The sequence below is a fragment of the Taudactylus pleione genome, unplaced genomic scaffold (genome assembly GCF_031769625.1).
Source record: "Taudactylus pleione unplaced genomic scaffold, aTauple2 ptg000583l, whole genome shotgun sequence".
Taxonomy (NCBI): Eukaryota; Metazoa; Chordata; class Amphibia; order Anura; family Myobatrachidae; genus Taudactylus; species Taudactylus pleione.
In genome coordinates this window covers 1,482,349-1,507,048 of record NW_028284985.1, presented here as the reverse complement: position 1 = coordinate 1,507,048, position 24,700 = coordinate 1,482,349, and the positions used below count along the sequence as shown (strand labels likewise).

Below are 24,700 nucleotides of genomic sequence, written 5' to 3'. Positions count from 1 at the left end.
GTGAACGACGGAGGCTGCTCCGTCGTACGCATGCGCGAGACCCGGCTAGCAACGGGGTAGCCGTTGCTCCGGGTCTCGCACCACATGTTGATTGACAGCACGCCCCCTCTGGTGGGCGTGCCGGGGGCGTGGCTGCCAGACGGAGGCGTTCCCATGGGAACGCTTACCGTCTGGGTCCGGCCCCACTGACATCACTAGTGATGTCAGTGGGAGTGATTTTGGCCAAAATCACTCCAGGGCTTGCGGTCACCGAGACCCTCCCGCAGGGTCTCGTCGCAAGCCCGATGGTCGTGATGGTCTTGACCATCGCGACCCTCTTTTTGGCCGCTCGCATATGCTGTGGGTGGTCACCCACAGCTATGCGAGCGGCCAGGAGGCCGCTCCATTTTTAGGTAGGAGGGCCCTGATTCAGAGCGAGCGCTCTGGTCAGAGCGTCCGGCTCTGAATCAGGCCCAGAATCTCCATTGCTCAGTTTATGGGGGAGAAGTGTCAAAGCTTGAAGATAAAGCACCAAAAAATCTGCTCCTAACTGTCACTTTTCAAACAGCCTGTAACATGACTGTTAGGAGCTAATTGGTTGGTACTTTATCTCTCTCCCAGGCTTAATACATCCCCCCCACCTTTATCTGTAGCGTTACCGTATGACGCAGCGCTGCACAGAGAATATTTAAAAGTATTTATTAAACCTTAAGAGGACCAAGTGGTGAAGTGGCAGCCAATCGGATTATAGCTATCATTTATAAACTGATTGAACCTGTGTCCCCAGAGCTGTGAGGCAGCAATGCTAGCCACTGTGCCAACCAGACCCAAGAAGTGGGATAGAATAGGATCTTATTTCTCTGCCTATTGGCAGTTACTAACCGGAAGATCGCTTACGTTATTTGTACGTATGGAGTATAATCTTTATACCGCCGATGATCACATGACCAGGGAAAATGGCGAAAGAGTTGCTTGCCTTCCGTCCCAATATGGTGGCACCTATCACCTAGATGTAATGTTAGAAGGTGGCGGCGTCCTGCACCGATGCTGCCAGAAGCGCCCTGCCTGTTTCTCCTTTGACATTCAGAAGTGTAGAACTGACTATAAGTAGCCACAAAGGCCGCCCGCCCGCCCTGAGAGGGCATCAATGGGCTTTGTGTGTGTGAGCTCTTGGCTCGACGTGTAAGGCCGAGCGCTTTCCTGCCGCTGCCCTGATAGGAAGAGAACAATATACCCAAGCTGCATGTACAGGGGCTGTGACGTCCCCTCTATACAACATGGTGCGTTGTCAGCAGACTGTGGGAATGAGGCTCGTTAGCGCTGCCTCCAGCAGGCTGGGAATTATCCCCCTTATTCAGCCGAAGAAATGTCGTCCTTTCACACTGACTCGTGTTCTATAAGGGCTGCTCTGTATAATGAGGTGACGGAACGTCGTCCTCTGCGCTCTCTATTTCCTTTCCTTTCACTGCAACCTTGTTACATCTTCATCCAAGTTTGTTGAATGTTATTGTGCAAATTCTATTTCAAAACTCTGCGAAGGCCACTTTGGGGCAGATTCAATCAGCTGCGGGATTTACCCCGCGACTAATTACCGGCCTAAATTCCCGCGGCACGGGGAAAAGCTATTCAATTAAATAGCCCTTTTCCCACGCCGTTGAATAGGGATTCGCGCGCGGAAAAACACTGATTCCCTAAACTGCGGAATCAATGCGTTTTTTTCTTCGCTCGCCAGGTCGATTTGGTCGTTTGGACACTGATTTTACCTCGCACCTTCATGAGGTGCGAGGTAAACGTCCGACAACGGGGACTCTCGTGCGTGGAATCACCGCTAATTGAATAGGTCCAGCGCGGCAGTTAGCCGCAGGGTAAATCCCGCGGCTATTTGAATCTGCCCCTTTGTCTCCCTTACCTAGAACTGCAGCCGTGTCGTTTAAAATATTTCTAAAGCTGTATTGCAATTTAATGAACGGCGGAACAATATATTCCGTCCTTCATTAAACTGCACCACCTCGTACACGATACCTACTGATTGGCTGTGCAGCATGGCAAATCAGAAGATGTCATATACGACCCTTGGGAGTGCGCAACTGGGCAAAAACCTTGTGCGCTCCGCACAATATGTCGTTACAATTTACCTGGAAACGTCCTATCGTGCCATAATCGCTTTAGTGCAGTGGTCTCCAACCTGTAGCTCGCGGTCTTAATTTTGGTAGCTCACCTAGCTGCAGTACTGCCGGGAAAGCTGGGAGAAAGTGACCTCTGACGTGTGCTCCCCCGTCAGGTGATTGCTGCAACTGTGGTTCCACCCACGACGTCTACGCTACGGCGGCGTGAGTTACTCCCACCCAGCCCTGCCAGAAAACCACCCCGCAGCCCTGCCTATACAGTATCTTTTGCTCCTCTACTGCATGCAACTCCTTGGAGCCGGTAATTAATAGTGAAGTGTTAATTATTTACATTTACAAACCATAACAATATCACTGTAATAATTAAATACATTGTTATTTTATATGAAACATATTTTTTTTAAATTTTCCTTAAATGACCGACCGTCAATTGTTCTGTTATTAGCCAGATTTTTCTTCTACAATTTTAGTAGCTCCTCAGGAGTTTACATTTTACTAAAGTAGCTCACACCTCAATGAAGGTTGACAACCACTGCTTTAGTGTGTCCCCACCCTTACGGGGCCTATCCATTAGGTGACCTGAAAAACTGAACGACTAGGGTTCAGTCCTTCAGGTCGCCTAGGTGCGGTGCCCGCAGTGAACGGCGTTCAGTGCAGGAGACCGACTGACCTATCTGCGAACATGTGCAACCTGACTATCGTCGTCAGGTTGATGAGCATGTTAGTCGGCATCGGCAAGGACCCAGCGTGCACGCCCATCGTTGGTCCTTGCCGGCTATCCATTACACGACTTTCTGAACGGTCCGACCAATACCAACTGGTCAGGGCACTTTTATAAATGGAAACCATGCTAGAAGCCCACGGCTACTGGAGGTCCCAATATGGCGGCCATCCCCTCTCTCGCTGTCCTTGTCTGGTGTCTTCTCTGCAGCCAATAACTTTAATATAAGTCTCCTAGCAGTACACCGAGTCCTCAGAGGCTTTCAGTCTCCTTCCAGGAGGCAGATGAATGAATTTTTCCAGCCTGGTGCTGACCAGTGAGATTCTCTGCACTCATAATTTTCTTACAATTGAATCTACAGATTTAGCTGCCGAAGCCTCATTACCATCCTTTGTGCAAAGAACTTACTGTTTCTCTGAGATTCATGGTCTGTCTGATGTAACAAGCAACAATCTACTTCCCAGCACGGATGCTGCATTCATACAATTTAAATATGACAGGAAATTAAAGAGCCAGGGCCAGTCCAATCGCCTCCACTGACAATGTCATAGCCCTGATTGAAGGAAAAGATATTTTTCTTTTGCCAATTCCTTGCTAGAAGCCTTGAATAAATCACATCCGTATGAGCTGTCATAAATCATCTTATCCAGACAGGCAGAGAATTGCATTTATCATAAGGCAGAAGCTAATACAGCCGATAACTTCAAGCATACCCCTCTAATGTAGAACATCCTTGCATGGTTTTTGTGGTGCCATGCCTCTTTTTCATGCATCCTATATGTTTATTGATTTCACTGTGATATTAAAGCTTAGCTAATTGCTTAATTATACTGGGCGCTGCAGCTCGCTGGATTAACGTCTGCCACTTGAGATATGACTTCTGCCTGCAATTGTCTATTGAAAACTCATGAACACAATGTTGCTGTCTTGTAACAGTGGACCTCATTCAGAGTCGGTCGAAGCGCCTGCACGGTCGTACGCCACCGATGTTCGTTATACTGCGCATGCGTAAAGTTCGCAATGCGCGTGCGCAAACTAGCCGCTACGATCAGAAATTTCTCTCTCCTTGAACACAGCCAGGTCGGTAGTTTGAGTGACAGATGGAGGCGTTTGTGGGTGGTAACAGGGGAAGGTGCTTGAAAACGGGGGGAGTGGAGATCCGAACGCAGGCGTGCCTAATTATGCGAACGGCGTTTTATGGGAGTGCATACGGTTTATGGGAGTGCATAATTAACAAAGTAGCGTCATGGCACATGTGACATGGGAGGTTTTTACACTGACATGATCGCAGAGCTTAAGCGAGGGTATGGTCAACCTTAAGCTCTACGACCAGTTCCCGATGGTCTCGATTAATCCTTATATGCCCAGAGATGACGTGCAATGTGTACGAGAAGGGGGCGTATTTTTTTGAATTCCGGCCGCTTCCTCCTCTTGGTCGGCCAGCTACCGATCCAAACTTAGGGACGCAACTTGCGAGGGAATCATTTGCATATCCGGCCCCTTTTCCCGTACGACCGTGCGGCCGCTTCGACCGACTCTGAATGAGGTCCAGAATGTGAATAATGGACCTTTCCTGAGAATCAACTATGAAAACAGATTATGAACTACACAATTAGTTTCCATGGTTAATGATGTTGGTTATGTTGTCAAATGGCAGCACAAGTGCGTTTTTAGTATTCAACAGATGATTTCAGGCAGAGCTGCTATTTCGAAGCATGAGGAGTTATTGCAGTGAGTTGCAATGCTCGGCGCTGAATTTAATTATATAGTTTCATATTCGGGTGAAGTTACCGACCGTTTAAGCAGCCTTTTTTCTTTTTCTGGGCGGTAAAGGCCATTTGTCACACACAGGAGGAGCAGCGGGATGTAACTTTGGTAGAGAGCAGAGGAGCTTTAAAGCCTCTTGAATCTCTCCCTGTAGCTAGTACGACAGTGAGCGTCGCTGAGGCCAGGCCTGGTGAGGCTGAAGCTTGATTTATAAATTGGCAGGATCTGCAACAGTGGTCTAAACCGAGACACATGATCGTTACATTGATCCGTCCGACTTCATTAAAATGACAAGTAGCCCTGGAAATCTATATTCTGACAATGACCTCATCTGATGATTTGTAATTTTGTGAAAAGATTTTACCTTCAAAAAAAAATAATTCACAATTCTGCATATTTATCAAAAAAAAAAAAATTCCAAATAATCCTAATCCACGGCTAACGCCATTATCGGGAACATTTCGGCAATGTTAAAAGGAATTTATTATTTGATTTATTAATGGCACAGGAAGCGTCTAACGTGCTGGTGTCAGGATACTTATCACTGATGCTATTATTAGGAGTATGACCCCAGGGTGTCGTTGCCTATTGCTGCTGGTGTCTGGGCCATGTGTTGCCACTTTTCATGCCCTGAAGCTTCAGTCTATTGAATTGTAAAGCGTTGTGCCATTGCCCATCTCTGCGTCTCTGTAATAACCCCAGCACACAAGGGCTCGTCTGACTCTCTCTCCCAGGGCTCACCTGACCTATATTCTCTCCTCCCAGGGCACCTCTACCCTGTACGCTCTCTCTCTCCCCAGGTCGTCTTCTCTCTCCGGGCTCATCTGACCTTTACACTCTCTCCCTCTCCCAGGGCTCTGACCCCTAACACCCCCCCCCCCCTCAGGGTTTATCTGACCTTTACACTCTTCCCCCCCCCACCCCCACAAGCTCATTTGACCTCTACACTCTCCCTCTCCCAGAGCTCGTCTGACCTCTACCCCCCCCTCAGGGCTTATCTGACGTCTATTCCCTCCCCCTCTCTCCCCCTCTGGAGCTAGTCAGGCCTCTACTCTCTTCCACCCCTGTTCTCATCTGACCTCTACTCCCTCTCTCACCCCACCTGCCCCCAGCTCATCTGACCTCTTCCCTTTCTCTCTCTCCCACTCTCTCTCCCTCTCTCTCTCTCTCTCTCTCTCTCTCTCCCCCTCCTCCAAGGCTCATCTCGCCTCTACTCCCCACGGGCTCTCTCTCTCTCTCTCTCACCCCTGCCCTCTCTCTCTCTCACCCCTGCCCTCTCTCTCTCTCACCCCTGCCCTCTCTCTCTCACCCCTGCCCTCTCTTTCTCTCACCCCTGCCCTCTCTCTCACCCCTGCCCTCTCTCTCACCCCTGCCCTCTCTCTCTCACCCCTGCCCTCTCTCTCTCTTGCTCTCTCTCCCGCCCCCCCCTCTCTCTCTCTCTCTCTCTCTCCCCTCCCTCTCAGCCCCCTCCCCCCCCCCCAATGGCTTGCATATACTATTCCATACTACTAGTGAGTGTCTGGGTGTTTCCATGCATGTTACATGAATGCAGCAGAAAGATGAATATTAATGTAGCAGCTTTTCTGTAGGAAAAGGGTGAAATCTGGGAAATCCTGCAGCCTACATTTCTCGGTGCTAAGCAGTAATGGCCTCTGCGTGCGAAATCTAGACCAGAAGTTTGCGACATGAAATACTTTTCCCGGAACTAAACTACGTCAGCACAAATCTACTTATTTAAGGTTTAATTATTCAGCACACAGCAACAATGCTGAAACTTGTGGTCCCATCTCATCGCCAGCGGTTCCGCGACATAAAAGCTCTGGATACGGAGGTCCGATCAAATATTTAGAGAAATTACGGAGGGGACCTCAGATCATGTCCTGGGTTTAGTCCTCTTAGTTTCCATTATTTATACCAATAAAAGCAGCGAGCGTGTTCACATGGAGTTTTATTGCTGGGAGATAAGTAAAGGGTCTTGTTTACTGAAATATTTACAGGCTGATGCGCAATTCCTCATGACATATTTGTTAGCGCTGAAGAACAAGGACGCCACTTGCCTCATATAGCAGCGATCAGATCTTAAGCAGCCCCTATATAAATAGGAATGTACAGCGCTCCCTGGGAGTATTGCCTGGTGCAGCCAACATAAATTGCCAGCCTGTAAAACCCGCATATACCTGTGCATGTAAAAGGTGTGCCAGTGCCTGGCATGTGGCCATCCAGGAAGATGTGCTTACCGTGTTCTGCCTTACTCCTGTGTAATGGTAAATGTGTGCCATGGCAAAGGGGTAGATCGCGCTGCAACTCCGCTGTCCGATTTATTAGTTTTGGACGAAATGGTTGACGTAATGACTGCATCTCATTTGGGCCGAGTGTGGTATATTGTTGACGTGCTTGGCTTGTCAACGTCGACATTCATCATGTCGACACGATTTAGAATGTTAACAAAACGTTCCTGGCGGTCTAGTGGTGACTTACCTGGTCCCACAGTGACGTCCTGATGATTTCCAGGTCATCCTGCAGCGATTTCCGTTGATGATTAGCCCTAACCCTCCCCTTAGTGCTTAACACTAACCTTCCCTCCCATAGTCTAACCCTAACCTTCCCTCCCATAGCCTAACCCTAACCTTCCCTCCCATAGCCTAACCCTAACCTTCCCTCCCATAGTCTAACCCTAACCTTCCCTCCCATAGCCTAACCCTAACCTTCCCTCCCATAGCCTAACCCTAACCTTCCCTCCCATAGCCTAACCCTAACCTTCCCTCCCATAGCCTAACCATAACCTTCCCTCCCATAGCCTAACCCTAACCTTCCCTCTCATAGCCTAACCCTAAACTTCCCTCCCATAGCCTAACCCTAACCTTCCCTCTCATAGCCTAACCCTAAACTTCCCTCCCATAGCCTTACCCTAACCTTCCCTCTCATAGCCTAACCCTAAACTTCCCTCCCATAGCCTAACCTTAAACTTCCCTCCCATAAGCTAACCCTAAAATTCCCTCCCATACTGCCTAACCCTATCCTCCTCCCCCTAGTGCCTAACCCTATCCTCCCCCTAGTGCCTAACCCTAACCTCCTCCCCCTAGTGCCTAACCCTAACCTCCTCTCCCTAGTGCCTAACACTAGCCTTCTCTCCCGTAGCCTAACCCTAACCTCCTCCCCTAGTGCCTAACCTTCCTTTCCCGCAGCCTAACCCTAACCTTCTCCCCTAGTGCCTAACCTTAACCTTCCTTTCCCGCAGCCTAACCCTAAACTTTTCCCCTAGTGCCTAACCTTAACCTTCCCTCCTGTAGCCTAACCCTAACCTTCCCTCCTGTAGCCTAACCCTAACCTTCCCTCCCATAGCCTAACCTTCCCTCCCGCAGCCTAAGCCTAACCTTCCCTCCCGCAGCCTAAGCCTAACCTCCTCCCCCCAGTGCTTAGCTCTATAACCTTCTCCCCCTAGTGCCTAACCTTCCCTCCTCCTAGTGCCTAACCCTAACCTTCCCTCCCGCAGCCTAAGCCTAACCTCCCCCCCTAGTGCTTAACTCTATAACCTTCTCCCCCTAGTGCCTAACCTTCCCTCCTCCTAGTGCCTAACCCTAACCTTCCCTCCCGTAGCCTAAACCTAACCACCTCATAGTGTCTAACCCTATCATTGCCTAAACTTGACCTCCCCTCCTACAGCCTAATGGAGCATACACACGGTCAGATTTGTCAGATGAACGATTTGAACAATTTTACCAAAGATTTCAACGATTGAACGATTTTTGACTGCGTTAAAATGAATGGAATCGTCAAAGTCTGACTGCAAACACATCAGATATCGTTATCTGACCATCGGGAACGCGCATCGTTCAAATCGTTCATCTGACAGATCTGACAGATTTTCCTTCAGATATGAACAATTGAACGATTTTTTAAATCCCGTAGCCTAGCGCTAACTTCTTCCCTCCCGTAGCCTAGCGCTAACTTCTTCCCTCCCGTAGCCTAGCGCTAACTTCTTCCCTCCCGTAGCCTAGCGCTAACCTCTTCCCTCCCGTAGCCTAGCGCTAACCTCTTCCCTCCCGTAGCCTAGCGCTAACCTCTTCCCTCCCGTAGCCTAGCGCTAACCTCTTCCCTCCCGTAGCCCAGCGCTAACCTCTTCCCTCCCGTAGCCTAGCGCTAACCTCTTCCCTCCCGTAGCCTAGCGCTAACCTCTTCCCTCCCGTAGCCTAGCGCTAACCTCTTCCCTCCCGTAACCTAGCGCTAACCATCCTGGACATGTTGTACCTGTAGAAGTGCAGGTTAGTGCACATTTGTAATGCCCCGGCCTCCTCGTATCTCTCTCACCACTGCAATATTACAATATGTGTGGCCACAGAGGGACCTGATGCCCTATAATAATGCAATCATAACCTGCTGGATCATCAGTAGGCACTTTGGTAAATGTTATCAGAAGAAGATGATCGTGGTGACGCCAAAATTGGTCCAGTGGTAAATGACTGGATTAGTGACCATGTTGGGCACCAATGTGTGGGATTAACTCTTGTGTGGCTATACAGACAGAGTGTGAGGAGTAATAAGGCCAATGTGTACAGTAATATCCCAGGTAGCAGAATGTGGAGACCACCCAGTTCCTCTGCCAGCTACCCTCTGGCTAACTGAGCACCTTCCAAACCGCAGGTAATGATGCGTGTAATCAGGTCACAAGAACGCCAGGAGCCACAGCCTTCTCCTCGCTCAGACACAGCAGAGGTGAGCTACCGGGGCAGCGTTCCACCTTACTTACGCTCTTATTGCAACGCTTGGTGAAGCATGAAAGTCACAACTCTAATTTGAAATGACTGATTAACAGTTTGCCTCCTGGACCAGTGGGGATGGTGGAACCTTCACTGAAACCTGTTGTCTACAAGGCCTCATTTCAGCCACACCATGGGGCCTGCTACCTATACACTATCATTTCCCTACCACATACACACAAACACATGTGTAAATCTTCCAGCAGCGTGTCTATGGTCAGTGAGCGTAAACACACGCACATCCGGGCAGACCATATAAACTCTGCACATCGAGCAGCTTTGCTCTGGCCGGAACCCACTGCGCCTACCAGCAGCGTACAGGACCCATAGCGACCAGCAGTCCCTAAATCCCTGGAACAGATTTCTTCAAACTTGTTACTGTCCCCAGGATTTCAGGACATCTGGCCGCAATGGTTCCGGCACTCTGCTGGTAGGATGCCGCAGAGAGGCTCCTGTGCAGAATGGTGGAATAAGCCTGTTTTTTAGTTGTGACCTTCGGCACAGTACATTTCCTCTGTATGTCATGCAGTTCTGACTATTCTCCGGGCATTGCACAGTAGTATATATGGAAGAGGACTGTTTATACACACTGGGACAGTGACCATACGGTATCTCTGTAGGGCGGACCTGCTGTGATTCCCTGGGGAGGGGGTTACTTTGCAGGTGGAGTGGTATGTATTACCCAGACTCCTGGGACAGTGACCATACAGTATCTCTGTAGGGTGGACCTGTTGTGCTGTGATTCCCTGGGGAGGGGGTTACTTTGCAGGTGGAGTGATATGTATTACCCAGACTCCTGGGACAGTGACCATACAGTATCTCAGTAGGGCCGACCTGCTGTGCTGTGATTCCCTGGGGAGGGGGTTACTTTGCAGGTTGAGTGATATGTATCACCCAGGCTCCTGGGACAGTGACCATACGGTGTCTCTGTAGGGCGAACCTGCTGTGCTGTGATTCCCCCGGGGAGGGGGTTACTTTGCAGGTGGAGTGATCTGTATTACCCAGACTCCTGGGACAGTGCCATACAGTATCTCTGTAGGGTGGACCTGCTGTGCTGTGATTCCCTGGAGAGGGGGTTACTTTGCAGGTGGAGTGATATGTATTACCCAGACTCCTGGGACAGTGACCATACAGTATCTCTGTAGGGTGGACCTGCTGTGCTGTGATTCCCTGGGGAGGGGGTTACTTTGCAGGTGGAGTGATATGTATTACCCAGACTCCTGGGACAGTGACCATACAGTATCTCTGTAGGGTGGACCTGCTGTGCTGTGATTCCCCGGGGAGGGGGTTACTTTGCAGGTGGAGTGATATGTATTACCCAGACTCCTGGGACAGTGACCATACAGTATCTCTGTAGGGTGGACCTGCTGTGCTGTGATTCCCTGGAGAGGGGGTTACTTTGCAGGTGGAGTGATATGTATTACCCAGACTCCTGGGACAGTGACCATACAGTATCTCTGTAGGGTGGACCTGCTGTGCTGTGATTCCCTGGGGAGGGGGTTACTTTGCAGGTGGAGTGATATGTATCACCCAGGCTCCTGGGACAGTGACCATACAGTATCTTAGTAGGGCCGACCTGCTGTGCTGTGATTCCCTGGGGAGGGGGTTACTTTGCAGGTTGAGTGATATGTATCACCCAGGCTCCTGGGACAGTGACCATACGGTGTCTCTGTAGGGCGAACCTGCTGTGCTGTGATTCCCCCGGGGAGGGGGTTACTTTGCAGGTGGAGTGATATGTATTACCCAGACTCCTGGGACAGTGACCATACAGTATCTCTGTAGGGTGGACCTGCTGTGCTGTGATTCCCTGGGGAGGGGGTTACTTTGCAGGTGGAGTGATATGTATTACCCAGACTCCTGGGACAGTGACCATACAGTATCTCTGTAGGGTGGACCTGCTGTGCTGTGATTCCCCGGGGAGGGGGTTACTTTGCAAGTGGAGTGATATGTATCACCCAGGCTCCTGGGACAGTGACCATACGGTGTCTCTGTAGGGCGAACCTGCTGTGCTGTGATTCCCCCGGGGAGGGGGTTACTTTGCAGGTGGAGTGATATGTATTACCCAGACTCCTGGGACAGTGACCATACAGTATCTCTGTAGGGTGGACCTGTTGTACTGTTGTTTCCCGGGGAGGAGGTTACTTTGCAGGTGGAGTGATATGTATTACCCAGACTCCTGGGACAGTGACCATACAGTATCTCTGTAGGGTGGACCTGCTGTGCTGTGATTCCCTGGGGAGGGGGTTACTTTGCAGGTGGAGTGATATGTATTACCCAGACTCCTGGGACAGTGACCATACAGTATCTCTGTAGGGTGGACCTGCTGTGCTGTGATTCCCTGGAGAGGGGGTTACTTTGCAGGTGGAGTGATATGTATTACCCAGACTCCTGGGACAGTGACCATACAGTATCTCTGTAGGGTGGACCTGCTGTGCTGTGATTCCCTGGAGAGGGGGTTACTTTGCAGGTGGAGTGATATGTATTACCCAGACTCCTGGGACAGTGACCATACAGTATCTCTATAGGGTGGACCTGCTGTGCTGTGGTTCCCCGGGGAGGGGGTTATGATGACCAGTAATGTCATCCACGGGTCCTTATGACAGTGACCACTTGTTTATAGGGAGAGTAAGATCTTTTCACATGATTTTGACCCATAGACTGCAATAGGACATTAGTATTGGCGTCATCTTAGTACGGCAAATCTGTACGTATCTAAGAAACCAGCATGGGGATTTGTTCATAAACTCCATCCAAACATTTAAGGTTGCAGCCCTTCCTCACCGGCCCTACACTGTCATATATGACTGCATTTAGGAGGAGCGTATTAACAAATGAGCAGATCAGCAGGGATGATACTTTAGCAAAGCCTCTCTGCCATGGGAGGAATGTTTGCTGTCTATTCAGTCCAAATCCTGTGCATCTGGTATTTGGGGTTAAAAAGCTGCTCTGAGTATAAATAATGGGGATTGCTGTAAACCTCTGACAAGCTCCGATCTATATAGACCATCCCATTCAGGGCATTTAATATAGATAATATATATAAGACAGGAGCACCTAACCCCCCCCCCCCCCCATGCAGCCTCTGACCCTGAATATTCACTTTAAGTTAGGAAGGAAGTTTCCGTCTCTGTACACGCTGTGCCCCCTCCGTACTCTCCCCCGTACGCAGCACAAAGCACACATCAGATTGATGTGTCGTCTCAGCGCTTTTATCTGCAGAATTATCACATGAATTATTCATGAGGGAAGGTCCTCTTAGGTTTATTCAGTAAGCTGGCTGCTAGTTTACTCCGCTAGCGATACACAAACATCATCCCCCCGGTGTACCAAATATTTCCGTACGGAAATCCACGCGGCCTTCAATCCGGATATAAATAAAACGCTGAACTTTCAGACGCGCCAAACTTTCTGACGTGTGGGAAAGAAAAGAAAAAAAAAAAATATGATCCTGATGGAGAAGTTCCCGACTGATGTATAATTCAAGTGCGCTGACAAACGCGCTCGTTTACACAGCAACGTCTGCGCCGATTCTTCATCTGTCAGAAATATCCCCGGCCCATTGATCTCCATAATATTCTGCGTCTCTGCTACGCTTCTAAACCGAGAACGTGGGTGTGTTTTTGCTTTTTAAAGCGAGCTGACCTTAGATACAGATGGCGAGAGATGATCAATCACCTTATCCCGCACCTTGATAAAAAGTCTGATTATACTATATAGCGAGCCTAGGGTGCATTGCGCGCTGGGTCCATTTCATGCGGTGCAGTCTCGGCAGTACTACCGTTCACTATACTAGATTTCTGGGGTCGCTGGCGCTTCAAGGGCCAATCCACTAATCTCCTTCCGAGGGCTGAATTCAATTAGAGGCGAAAAGTTTTCGCCTGGTTTCAAAGTATCGCCAGGACATTTTCGCCTAGCGAAAAAGGCAGCAAAAGGCGGGAGAAAACAAGTGCAAAATCCATATTTTGGGGTACAAATGGGGGGGACTTGGTTCAGAACCTTTTGGACACCCCCCTTAATGACTAATTAGGCACAAAAAAAATATATTTTAATTTGCCCCCCAAAAAAGACGTAATTTTTGGGGCGAAAATGTAAAAAGTGTTGGAAAATTGTGTTAAAGTACTGGGATAGGTATTTTGGTGGGCTCCATAGATGGGACGGGATGCAGTCAGGAGGCCGGCGGACATAATCCCGACAACCGGCTTCCCGACTGCTTAATCCCGGCGAGGGTTAAATGACACCTGTCATTTTATTAGGCTAGGGGATGAGGGGGTTAGGGTTAGGCACCCCCCGAGGGGGACTTAGGGTTAAGCACCCCCCCAGGAGGTTAGGTTTAGGCTAGGGGAAGAGGAGGTTAGGGTTAGGCACCCCTGAGGGGGACTTAGGTTTAGGCGGCGGGGAAGGGGGGATTATGGTTAGGCACTGGGGGAAAGGTTAGGGTCAGGCACCCCTAAGGGAGGGTTAGGGGAGGGAATTAGGATAGTCAATACTTACCTTAGGGACGATCGGGATTTTACACCATGTCGGGCAGCCGCTGTCGGGATTCCGGCGATAAATCATACCGATTCCGGATGGGACAGGTGTTTTTAGGATTGCAGCAGGTGTGATTTGAATAATTTTTTTTTATTCCTCACTTTACAAATCCCAAAATAAACTAGTACCCATTTACTTGTACCCCCAATTTAACTACAGCAATTATTTTTCCTAAAAGATATTGCTTTATATCATTTTTCCACACTTATGCAAATATGTACATAACAGCCCTTTCACTCAATATAAGATCCCTAATTACGGATAATAATACACTTCTATATTGATTCCCTGGGTGATTTGGGCTTTATTGGGAGTACTGACTGATTTCCCCCTTAAAAACTGACCTCTTCGCCAGTTCCGCTATTCGCTGCTTTTTTTACAATAGAATAGGGTGAAAAGCGGGTGCGCGCATTGAGTAAGCAGGCGAAAACTTCTCCTCCAAAACGCGCGAATGAGGCGAAAACCTCTCACTTTTCGCCGCTAATTGAATCCGTCTTATTGCACAGGATCGCCGGCCACACGTGTTTTCGTTCTTCTCAGGTTTGGCCCTCCTGCCTTGTGCTCCACAATAAGTAACCGCGGTTTATGCAGCGTGTTACTGTAACGTGGTTTGCAGCTGACGGACGATAGATTATACAGCGGTTGTGTTTTTCTTATGCAACTCGGCACTTTTATTTATTTATTTATTTATAACCTTTGCGGTTTTATGTTCATACTAGAGGACGATACCCCAGTAACCGCCATACTTTCTGCAGGGCTACGGAATTGAAAGCCCCACAACTTTCACATGCTTAGGCCCCAAGGTATTACTAAAACTAGTACTTTATGCTGTGGGGAGGGTACAGATGGCGGCACTTCTCTCTCCTGTACGCGGAATGTAACTCTCCGTCTTCTCTTGTTCTGTATGCCGGAGGGAACTCTCTGTATCTGTGCCGGGCATCTGTGTTTACTCTGTTTAATATAAAAATAGATCCAAATAACAACGTCCTGGCCGGTGGTCGTACGTCAGGTCAGTCCGCCCCTGTTTCAGGACATGGAGCAGCGATGTATTGATTTGCATTTACTTAGGAGTGACGTGCAGATGTAACGAGCCGTCTCTTTTCCTCCCTTACAGTATGAATTTAAAGCCAAGAACATTAAAAAGAAGAAAGTCAGCGTTACCGTGTCCGTGGACGGGGTGAAGGTGATGATGAGAAAGAAACAAAAGGTGATTTTTATATATGTGACAACCGGAGCGGAGAGCTAAAACGTGCAAGGTTCCGTGTACGCGTGTACAGAATGCGCAGGGGTTCTCATACGCAAAACACGCACGGCTACATATCAGGGTATTGCGTTCCGATAGCCAATAGATGGCGCTATGTTAGCCGGCATTTCCTCTGATCATTATAAAGGTTTCTCCAAGCCCGCTGTTATCACAAAATATCATCCAGGCAGCGTAATAGGACACAAACACATGTACATATAGCGACCGATCTGTAACAAGCAATGTGTTTATAATGGTCCCTCAGGATCGCACCCAGGGAGATGATCAACTCCCACTATCTATAATGCTGGGAGTTGTAGTATGACAGCTGGATGATTGTGATACACAGACTCCCTGTACTATAATAGATCTGGTCCCCATATCTTATTAATAATAATAATAATATAATCTGCTCTCAATATCCTATAACACTGGGAGTTGTAGTATGACAGCTGGATGATTGCGATGCACAGAATCCCTGTACTATAATAGATCTGCTCCCAATATCCTATAACACTGGGAGTTGTAGTATGACAGCTGGATGATTCCCATGCACAGAATCCCTGTACTATAATAGATCTGGTCCCAATATCTTATTAATAATAATAATAATATAATCTGCTCTCAATATCCTATAACACTGGGAGTTGTAGTACAGTGACAGCTGGATGGTTGCGATGCACAGAATCCCTGTACTATAATAGATCTGCTCCCAATATCCTGTAACACTGGGAGTTGTAGTACAGTGACAGCTGGATGATTGCGATGCACAGAATCCCTGTACTATAATAGCTCTGCTCCCAATATCCTATAACACTGGGAGTTGTAGTATGACAGCTGGATGATTGCGATGCACAGAATCCCTGTACTATAATAGATCTGCTCCCAATATCCTGTAACACTGGGAGTTGTAGTATTACAGCTGGATGATTGTGATGCACAGAATCCCTGTACTATAATAGATCTGCTCCCAATATCCTGTAACACTGGGAGTTGTAGTACAGTGACAGCTGGATGATTGCGATGCACAGAATCCCTGTACTATAATAGATCTGCTCCCAATATCCTATAACACTGGGAGTTGTAGTATGACAGCTGGATGATTGCGATGCACAGAATCCCTGTACTATAATAGACCTGCTCCCAATATCCTATAACACTGGGAGTTATAGTATGACAGCTGGATGATTGCGATGCACAGAATCCCTGTACTATAATAGATCTGCTCCCATTATCCTATAACACTGGGAGTTGTAGTATGACAGCTGGATGATTGTGATGCACAGAATCCCTGTACTATAATAGATCTGCTCCCAATATCCTGTAACACTGGGAGTTGTAGTACAGTGACAGCTGGATGATTGTGATGCACAGAATCCCTGTACTATAATAGATCTGCTCCCAATATCCTGTAACACTGGGAGTTGTAGTACAGTGACAACTGGATGATTGTGATGCACAGAATCCCTGTACTATAATAGATCTGCTCCCAATATCCTGTAACACTGGGAGTTGTAGTATGACAGCTGGATGATTTTGATGCACAGAATCCCTGCACTATAATAGACCTGCTCCCAATATCCTATAACACTGGGAGTTGTAGTACAGTGACAGCTGGATGATTGTGATGCACAGAATCCCTGTACTATAATAGACCTGCTCCCAATATCCTATAACACTGGGAGTTGTAGTACAGTGACAGCTGGATGATTGCGATGCACAGAATCCCTGTACTATAATAGATCTGCTCCCAATATCCTGTAACACTGGGAGTTGTAGTACAGTGACAGCTGGATGATTGCGATGCACAGAATCCCTGTACTATAATAGATCTGCTCCCAATATCCTGTAACACTGGGAGTTGTAGTATGACAGCTGGATGATTGTGATGCACAGAATCCCTGTACTATAATAGATCTGCTCCCAATATCCTATAACACTGGGAGTTGTAGTATGACAGCTGGATGATTGCGATGCACAGTATTCCTGTACTATAATAGATCTGCTCCCAATATCCTGTAACACTGGGAGTTGTAGTATGACAGCTGGATGATTGTGATGCACAGAATCCCTGTACTATAATAGATCTGCTCCCAATATCCTGTAACACTGGGAGTTGTAGTACAGTGACAGCTGGATGATTGCGATGCACAGAATCCCTGTACTATAATAGATCTGCTCCCAATATCCTATAACACTGGGAGTTGTAGTATGACAGCTGGATGATTGCGATGCACAGAATCCCTGTACTATAATAGATCTGCTCCCAATATCCTGTAACACTGGGAGTTGTAGTATGACAGCTGGATGATTGCGATGCACAGAATCCCTGTACTATAATAGATCTGCTCCCAATATCCTGTAACACTGGGAGTTGTAGTACAGTGACAGCTGGATGATTGCGATGCACAGAATCCCTGTACTATAATAGATCTGCTCCCAATATCCTGTAACACTGGGAGTTGTAGTACAGTGACAGCTGGATGATTGCGATGCACAGAATCCCTGTACTATAATAGATCTGCTCCCAATATCCTGTAATACTGGGAGTTGTAGTACAGTGACAGCTGGATGATTGTGATGCACAGAATCCCTGTACTATAATAGACCTGCTCCCAATATCCTGTAACACTGGGAGTTGTAGTACAGTGACAGCTGAATGATTGCGATGCACAGAATCCCTGTACTATAATAGACCTGCTCCCAATATCCTATAACACTGGGAGTTGTAGTACAGTGACAGCTGGATGATTGCGATGCACAGAATCCCTGTACTATAATAGATCTGCTCCCAATATCCTGTAACACTGGGAGTTGTAGTACAGTGACAGCTGGATGATTGCGATGCACAGAATTCCTGTACTATAATAGATCTGCTCCCAATATCCTATAACACTGGGAGTTGTAGTACAGTGACAGCTGGATGATTGCGATGCACAGAATCCCTGTACTATAATAGATCTGCTCCCAATATCCTGTAACACTGGGAGTTGTAGTACAGTGACAGCTGGATGATTGTGATGCACAGAATCCCTGTACTATAATAGACCTGCTCCCAATATCCTGTAACACTGGGAGTTGTAGTATGACAGCTGAATGATTGCGATGCACAGAATCCCTGTACTATAATAGATCTGCTCACAATATCCTGTAACACTTGGAGTTGTAGTATGACAGCTGGATGATTGTGATGCACAGAATCCCTGTACTATAATAGATCTGCTCCCAATATCCTATAACACTGGGAGTTGTAGTACAGTGACAGCTGGATGATTGTGATGCACAGAATCCCTGTACTATAATAGACCTGCTCCCAATATCCTGTAACACTGGGAGTTGTAGTACAGTGACAGCTGGATGATTGTGATGCACAGAATCCCTGTACTATAATAGACCTGCTCCCAATATCCTGTAACACTGGGAGTTGTAGTACAGTGACAGCTGGATGATTGCGATGCACAGAATCCCTGTACTATAATAGATCTGCTCACAATATCCTGTAACACTGGGAGTTGTAGTACAGTGACAGCTGGATGATTGTGATGCACAGAATCCCTGTACTATAATAGATCTGCTCCCAATATCCTGTAACACTGGGAGTTGTAGTACAGTGACAGCTGGATGATTGTGATGCACAGAATCCCTGTACTATAATAGACCTGCTCCCAATATCCTGTAACACTGGGAGTTGTAGTATGACAGCTGAATGATTGCGATGCACAGAATCCCTGTACTATAATAGATCTGCTCACAATATCCTGTAACACTGGGAGTTGTAGTATGACAGCTGAATGATTGCGATGCACAGAATCCCTGTACTATAATAGATCTGCTCACAATATCCTGTAACACTGGGAGTTGTACTACAATGACAGCTGGATGATTGCGATGCACAGAATTCCTGTACTATAATAGATCTGCTCCCAATATCCTATAACACTGGGAGTTGTAGTATGACAGCTGGATGATTGCGATGCACAGTATTCCTGTACTATAATAGATCTGCTCCCAATATCCTGTAACACTGGGAGTTGTAGTATGACAGCTGGATGATTGTGATACACAGAATCCCTGTACTATAATAGATCTACTCCCAATATCCTGTAACACTTGGAGTTGTAGTATGACAGCTGGATGATTGCGATGCACAGAATCCCTGTACTATAATAGATCTGCTCCCAATATCCTATAACACTGGGAGTTGTAGTATGACAGCTGGATGATTGCGATGCACAGTATTCCTGTACTATAATAGATCTGCTCCCAATATCCTGTAACACTGGGAGTTGTAGTATGACAGCTTGATGATTGTGATACACAGAATCCCTGTACTATAATAGATCTGCTCCCAATATCCTGTAACACTGGGAGTTGTAGTACAGTGACAGCTGGATGATTGTGATACACAGAATCCCTGTACTATAATAGATCTACTCCCAATATCCTGTAACACTTGGAGTTGTAGTATGACAGCTGGATGATTGCGATGCACAGAATCCCTGTACTATAATAGATCTGCTCCCAATATCCTGTAACACTGGGAGTTGTAGTACAGTGACAGCTGGATGATTGCGATGCACAGAATCCCTGTACTATAATAGATCTGCTCCCAATATCCTGTAACACTGGGAGTTGTAGTATGACAGCTGGTCGTGATATTTGCTATATTAACGCTATAATACAGAGCATTACTTCATAATTATCACCCAGGAATCGCATCTAAATTTACCTAAAACCTGACACAAAGATGAAATGGAGGCAGAGCAGCTCCTTTCTGGAGATCATACATAATACATAAAGCCATAGAGATGAGAGCGTACTGCAAAAATATCAAATACATGAGGAAAACATTGCAAATTGTGACACGGGGGCTCCAGATCAGTTTTCAGACGTTTGAAGTGTCGGATTTTTACTTAAACTCCAAAGTTGGGAATAAAAAAAACCTGTTTATAGGGAAAGCTTATACATTTGTCATCTTGTCCTTGTTTTACAGAGTGTACCCTGAGCAGTCAGGTTATTGGGACTCATAAGAGGGATGTATGTACCTGCATTGCTTAGTATTCATGTGCAGAGAGATTAGCATATGACACGTACATCCGTGTGTGTGTATATGTGTATATAATATATATATATATATATATTAGTATAGAAGATGCAGCACTCGGATCAATATACGGTATATAATATGTATACACGGGAAATAATATTAGTCCAAAGTTTTTCACATACATTATATTAGAAATAATAATAACATTACAGAAGGAAATCTATGTCTTGTCTTTCTAATAAGTGGTTTATTAAAGCGACGATGATTTAGCCAGAATAGGCGCGTGCCTCCGCTCTGCCGTTATACAGAACCTTTCACATAAGTCAATAAGGAAGAGCTCCCGCTGCCACATCAAAGCGGCTGCGAGTGCAGGTGGCAGCAGCGGGGTAATTGATTTGAAGGCTTTGAAGGTGCGCTGAAAGATCTTCTACAGTACCGTTCATCTGTTTAAAATAAAAGATGAAAGGCGAAAAATCTCATTTATTGCCATCTTTACAGTTGCCTCAGACTCGTATACATATAAAGGCTGGAACGCTAATGACCTGAGCTTACTTGTCTACAGCAAGTAACAGTTTATCCTGTATTTTTCTATATATTTTGGTAGCACACAATGAAAACTTTTAGTGACATTAAGTGGTTTCAGTAATGTGTAGAATAACCTGGAGACACACTTGTGGGGGGAACTCAAGAGTGATCTAACAAATATGATTATTTTACTACTCATCTCCTGATATACTCTGTGCTGCTGGGGACCCTGCTCCTCCCACTATATAGCTCTCAGTGTGTGACTTCCTGCTGCCTCCATTCCCCTCCTCACATCATGTCACTGCCCCGTCACATGCCGCCCTGTCCTCACTAACACATCACTCAGCTCCTGATATACTCTGTGCTGCTGGGGACTATGCTCCTCCCACTATATAACGCTCAGTCTGTGGCTTTCTGCTGCCTCCATTCCCCTCCTCACATCATGTCACTGCCCATGTCACATGCAGCCCTGTCCTCATTAGCACATCACTCATCTCCTGATATACTCTGTGCTGCTGGGGGATTCTGCTCCTCCCACAATATAACTCTCAGTCTGTGGCTTCCTGCTGCCTCCATTCCTCTCCTCACATCATGTCACTGCCCTTTTGGGCTCAGTACGGCATGCTGACATTCAGAATCCCGGTGGTCAGAATGCCAGTGAAAATGCAGGCGAATTTCGGTAGGTATTTTCAGGCTAATCGTAACCCTGCTCCGGACCACCACACTTATCCCATAAAGCGCCTCTCATGTCAGTCACTGACCTTGATCCCATTGACAAAGGTCTCCAGGTTGATTGCAGACAGGGAAACCGTCCTTACAGATGTCCCTGGTTATTGATGTGGGGAGATCTATGTGGTCACCGTGATTGTGTTTTGTGTCCCGCAGAGGAAAGAATGGACCTGGGACGAGAGCAAGATGCTGGTGATGCTTGACCCCGTGTATAGGTAAGAGTTCCAAATCGCAGTACCTGACTAAACGTCCCTCCTGCCCACCACCGCGCCGCTCCGAGCTGTACGCGAGCCATTACAGAACATTATACCAGGTGATCTGTGTCCCGTCCCCCACCCTGAGGCTCTGCTTTATGCAGATGACTGGCGGGAGAGAGCAGCGTTTCCAGGAATAATCAAACTGCAGATAAATGACATTGTTGTGGGATAATAAATACACGGCTAATTACTGGAGGCGCCTCGCTATATAAGTGGCCGCTGTGTCTGCGGTTTCCTGCTGTCATTTTGCAGGACATTGTGTTTGATTGCAGAATATCCTTTTTCCTTGTAAATGACTTTATACTTGAGCACAAAGAGAACCCAGGAGTCTTCACAGACAGAGCAAATCTTTTCTATCTCATATGATTAATGCGGAGACCCGGATCCTCCGCCAGGGATAGAATGTAGAGGGAGCCATGTGTCACCTGCACAGCGAGAGCTTCGTTACTGACTGTCTATTCGCGCCAGGCACCTTGATCGCTGCCAGAACCCACAGGGGTGTGTGGGAGAGCAGACGGGGAGAGGACGTTCCTTGCTGCGTACGGCGTAGGTACCGGTGCAGCTTGTTTGCTGAAATATGGCTGATTTTAATGGCAAGATTATAGAACTGCAGTGTTTTAGGGTAATTTGATCGCTTTGTATGAAGTGAGAAATAGCGCACGTTACGGCTAAGGGAACAGATCCATCTGGTGCATAAACGCCTGCTGCGCTAATGTGGGGATCGGGGACAAGCGCTCCTACTAGAAGATCGGGAAACGAGACAGATGAGCTGCTTTGTTCTTGCCGGAGGTTTGCTGCGGAACTTGTGTTCCGGATTGAAGTCACAGATGTTCCGGTTATAGACTCTGCTAGTAAGGAGATTAATTATAGAAACATTGGTGTGTTCATTTATTCACCCATTTGGCTGCTTATGTACTTAGAAGTGCCCACGCCTAATTCGTCAGCACTTAGTCGATAAGTTTTGGTTTTTTGATTGGTGATCTTATCATATACTTTATAAATATTTTTATTATGCAGTATATACTTAGGGGGGTATCCAATTAGCCGCAGTAAATTACCACAGCTAATTACCTCACCTGGGGCTATCCAATTGGTCCCGAAGTCGGCATGACGCGGGCACTTATTGGAGGGGGGGTTGGTTGGGATGTGGTCCGAAAAATATTCCACGGTTGGATTGTGGTGGGAGGTCACTGCAGATTTTTCAGCAATGCCCAGGTGTAATTCTGCCCAACAGTTCACTCAGCTCAGGAACCATTCACGTGGCCGAGTCACAAAACAGCGTTTCTATTCAGCGTATACAGTGGGTGTGGTATTGACCTTCATTAATATGCTGGCACATAACGCATTCTAACATCTAGTGCTCCTACCACTTATAGTGTACACAGACTGCAGGGAGCTCGGGTATAGTTGTAACCAAGCTGCACATGGCAGGACCAGAAAGAAACGATAACAATGGGAGAAACCACCTCATCTGTGGGTGCGCTGTCTCCCCCATCAGACACAGAGAATAGGATTTAATGTTCAGTACAAAAATAAAAGATTCTCGTTCATCCTCTAGGAGCCACCACACACACAAGGATGTACCACAGCTGCCCTTTTTGGTGGCTACGCTCACAGTCGCAGTCCACAGCGCCGGATACCCAAAACATATATATATATCTATCCGCCACACATTGAAGTTGTGAATTTTGCAGAGTTGAGCACCATGGACCATGTGGCAGTTGCTACGCTCATCTGATGATCTATCCAAGCCTGGCAAGCTACGCCACCCACCTCATTCGATGAGCCACCCATTCCACACCACTCACCTCATTTGATGAGCCACCCATGCCATGCCACCCACTTAAATCGATGATCCACCCATTCCACGCCACTCTCCTCATTCGATGAGCCATCCATGCCACGCCACCCACCTTATACGATGAGACATCCATGCCATGCCAGCCACCTCATCTGATGATCCATCCACGCCACGCCACCCACCTCAATCGATGAGCCATCCATGCTACGCCACCCACAGGGCTCTAAGCTGGAAGAGACCGGTTTCCCTTCCCCCCCATATTGCTCATTGTGATCTTTCTGGCTGTAATTTGTTTGTGTCAGGCCAACTTCTTTTGTAGGCATCATAGAGGACCACAACGATCTTCCATTATCCTGAACTCTGGTCCGTTTGACCTAGATCTTCGGTTGCCCTAACCGCATCTAAGAGGGAAAAGACAGCTCTTCCTCCTTAGAAGGATCTTGATCTGGTGTTAGAACCTCAAAATGTTGTTTGAAGTTCAGAAGCCAACTTAGTTTGGAAAGATGTTTTAGTCTGGAGGACAGCCCTACCCTTATGAGAAATGAAATGGCAAAGTGTGTAAGACCTAGCCTATAGCTCTGGCACCAGCTGGGCCGTAGGATGGGCAGTAAAAAAAAAAAAAAAAATGTTTTTAAGTGAAAAACTTAGAATCACTGGCAATAGAGGAGTTTAAGGGAGGTTGTCGTTATGCCGTCAACACTAAATTCAGTTCTCGAGGGACGGTGGAGGTACCTGCTTATCCGACTCTGGCCCAGCTAGTCTTTCTGCTCCACATGACCGCCACCGCCTGGGGGGGGGGGCAGCAAAAAAAACACCCGGTCACTAACTAAATGGATTTCCCTGATGCATGGGGAGGTACAAGATGGAGGCGCACAAAATACAATGGTCCTAAAGGATCCTCGCATGGTGCGGTTGTCCCCAGTGGATGATACTCTAATCACTGGTGGCTGAATCTTGATTAAAAATAAAGCCGTTGATTGGCTGAATCCCTAATCAGAAGCTGAACTTGGTATTTTCTTCTCTTATCCGTACATAACACCCCTCACCCCCCAAACATGAATTTCCCCCCTCTGCAAATCGCTTTCTTGCAGCCGAAGCCCCCCCCCCCATTGTTTCCCTGTGCGGGACAGCAAGACTGTAGTCTTGCAGGTGATGTTTTGCCTGCAGCTCAGCAGATAATTTTAAGATATGTCAGAGCCTCAGACGGTTCCGTAAGTC

General features: G+C 47.3%; 1 protein-coding gene across 1 annotated transcript in view; it reads left to right on the top strand.

Moving 5' to 3' along the window:
• Positions 1-24,700, top strand: part of LOC148481393 (carboxyl-terminal PDZ ligand of neuronal nitric oxide synthase protein-like) — a 121,714-nt gene that overhangs the window by 65,022 nt on the left and 31,992 nt on the right. The window contains exons 3-4 of the mRNA XM_088453571.1: positions 14,995-15,087; positions 21,581-21,639. Of these exons, the coding sequence (XP_088309697.1) occupies positions 14,995-15,087; positions 21,581-21,639 (152 nt within the window). The remainder of the gene's footprint in view (positions 1-14,994; positions 15,088-21,580; positions 21,640-24,700) is intronic.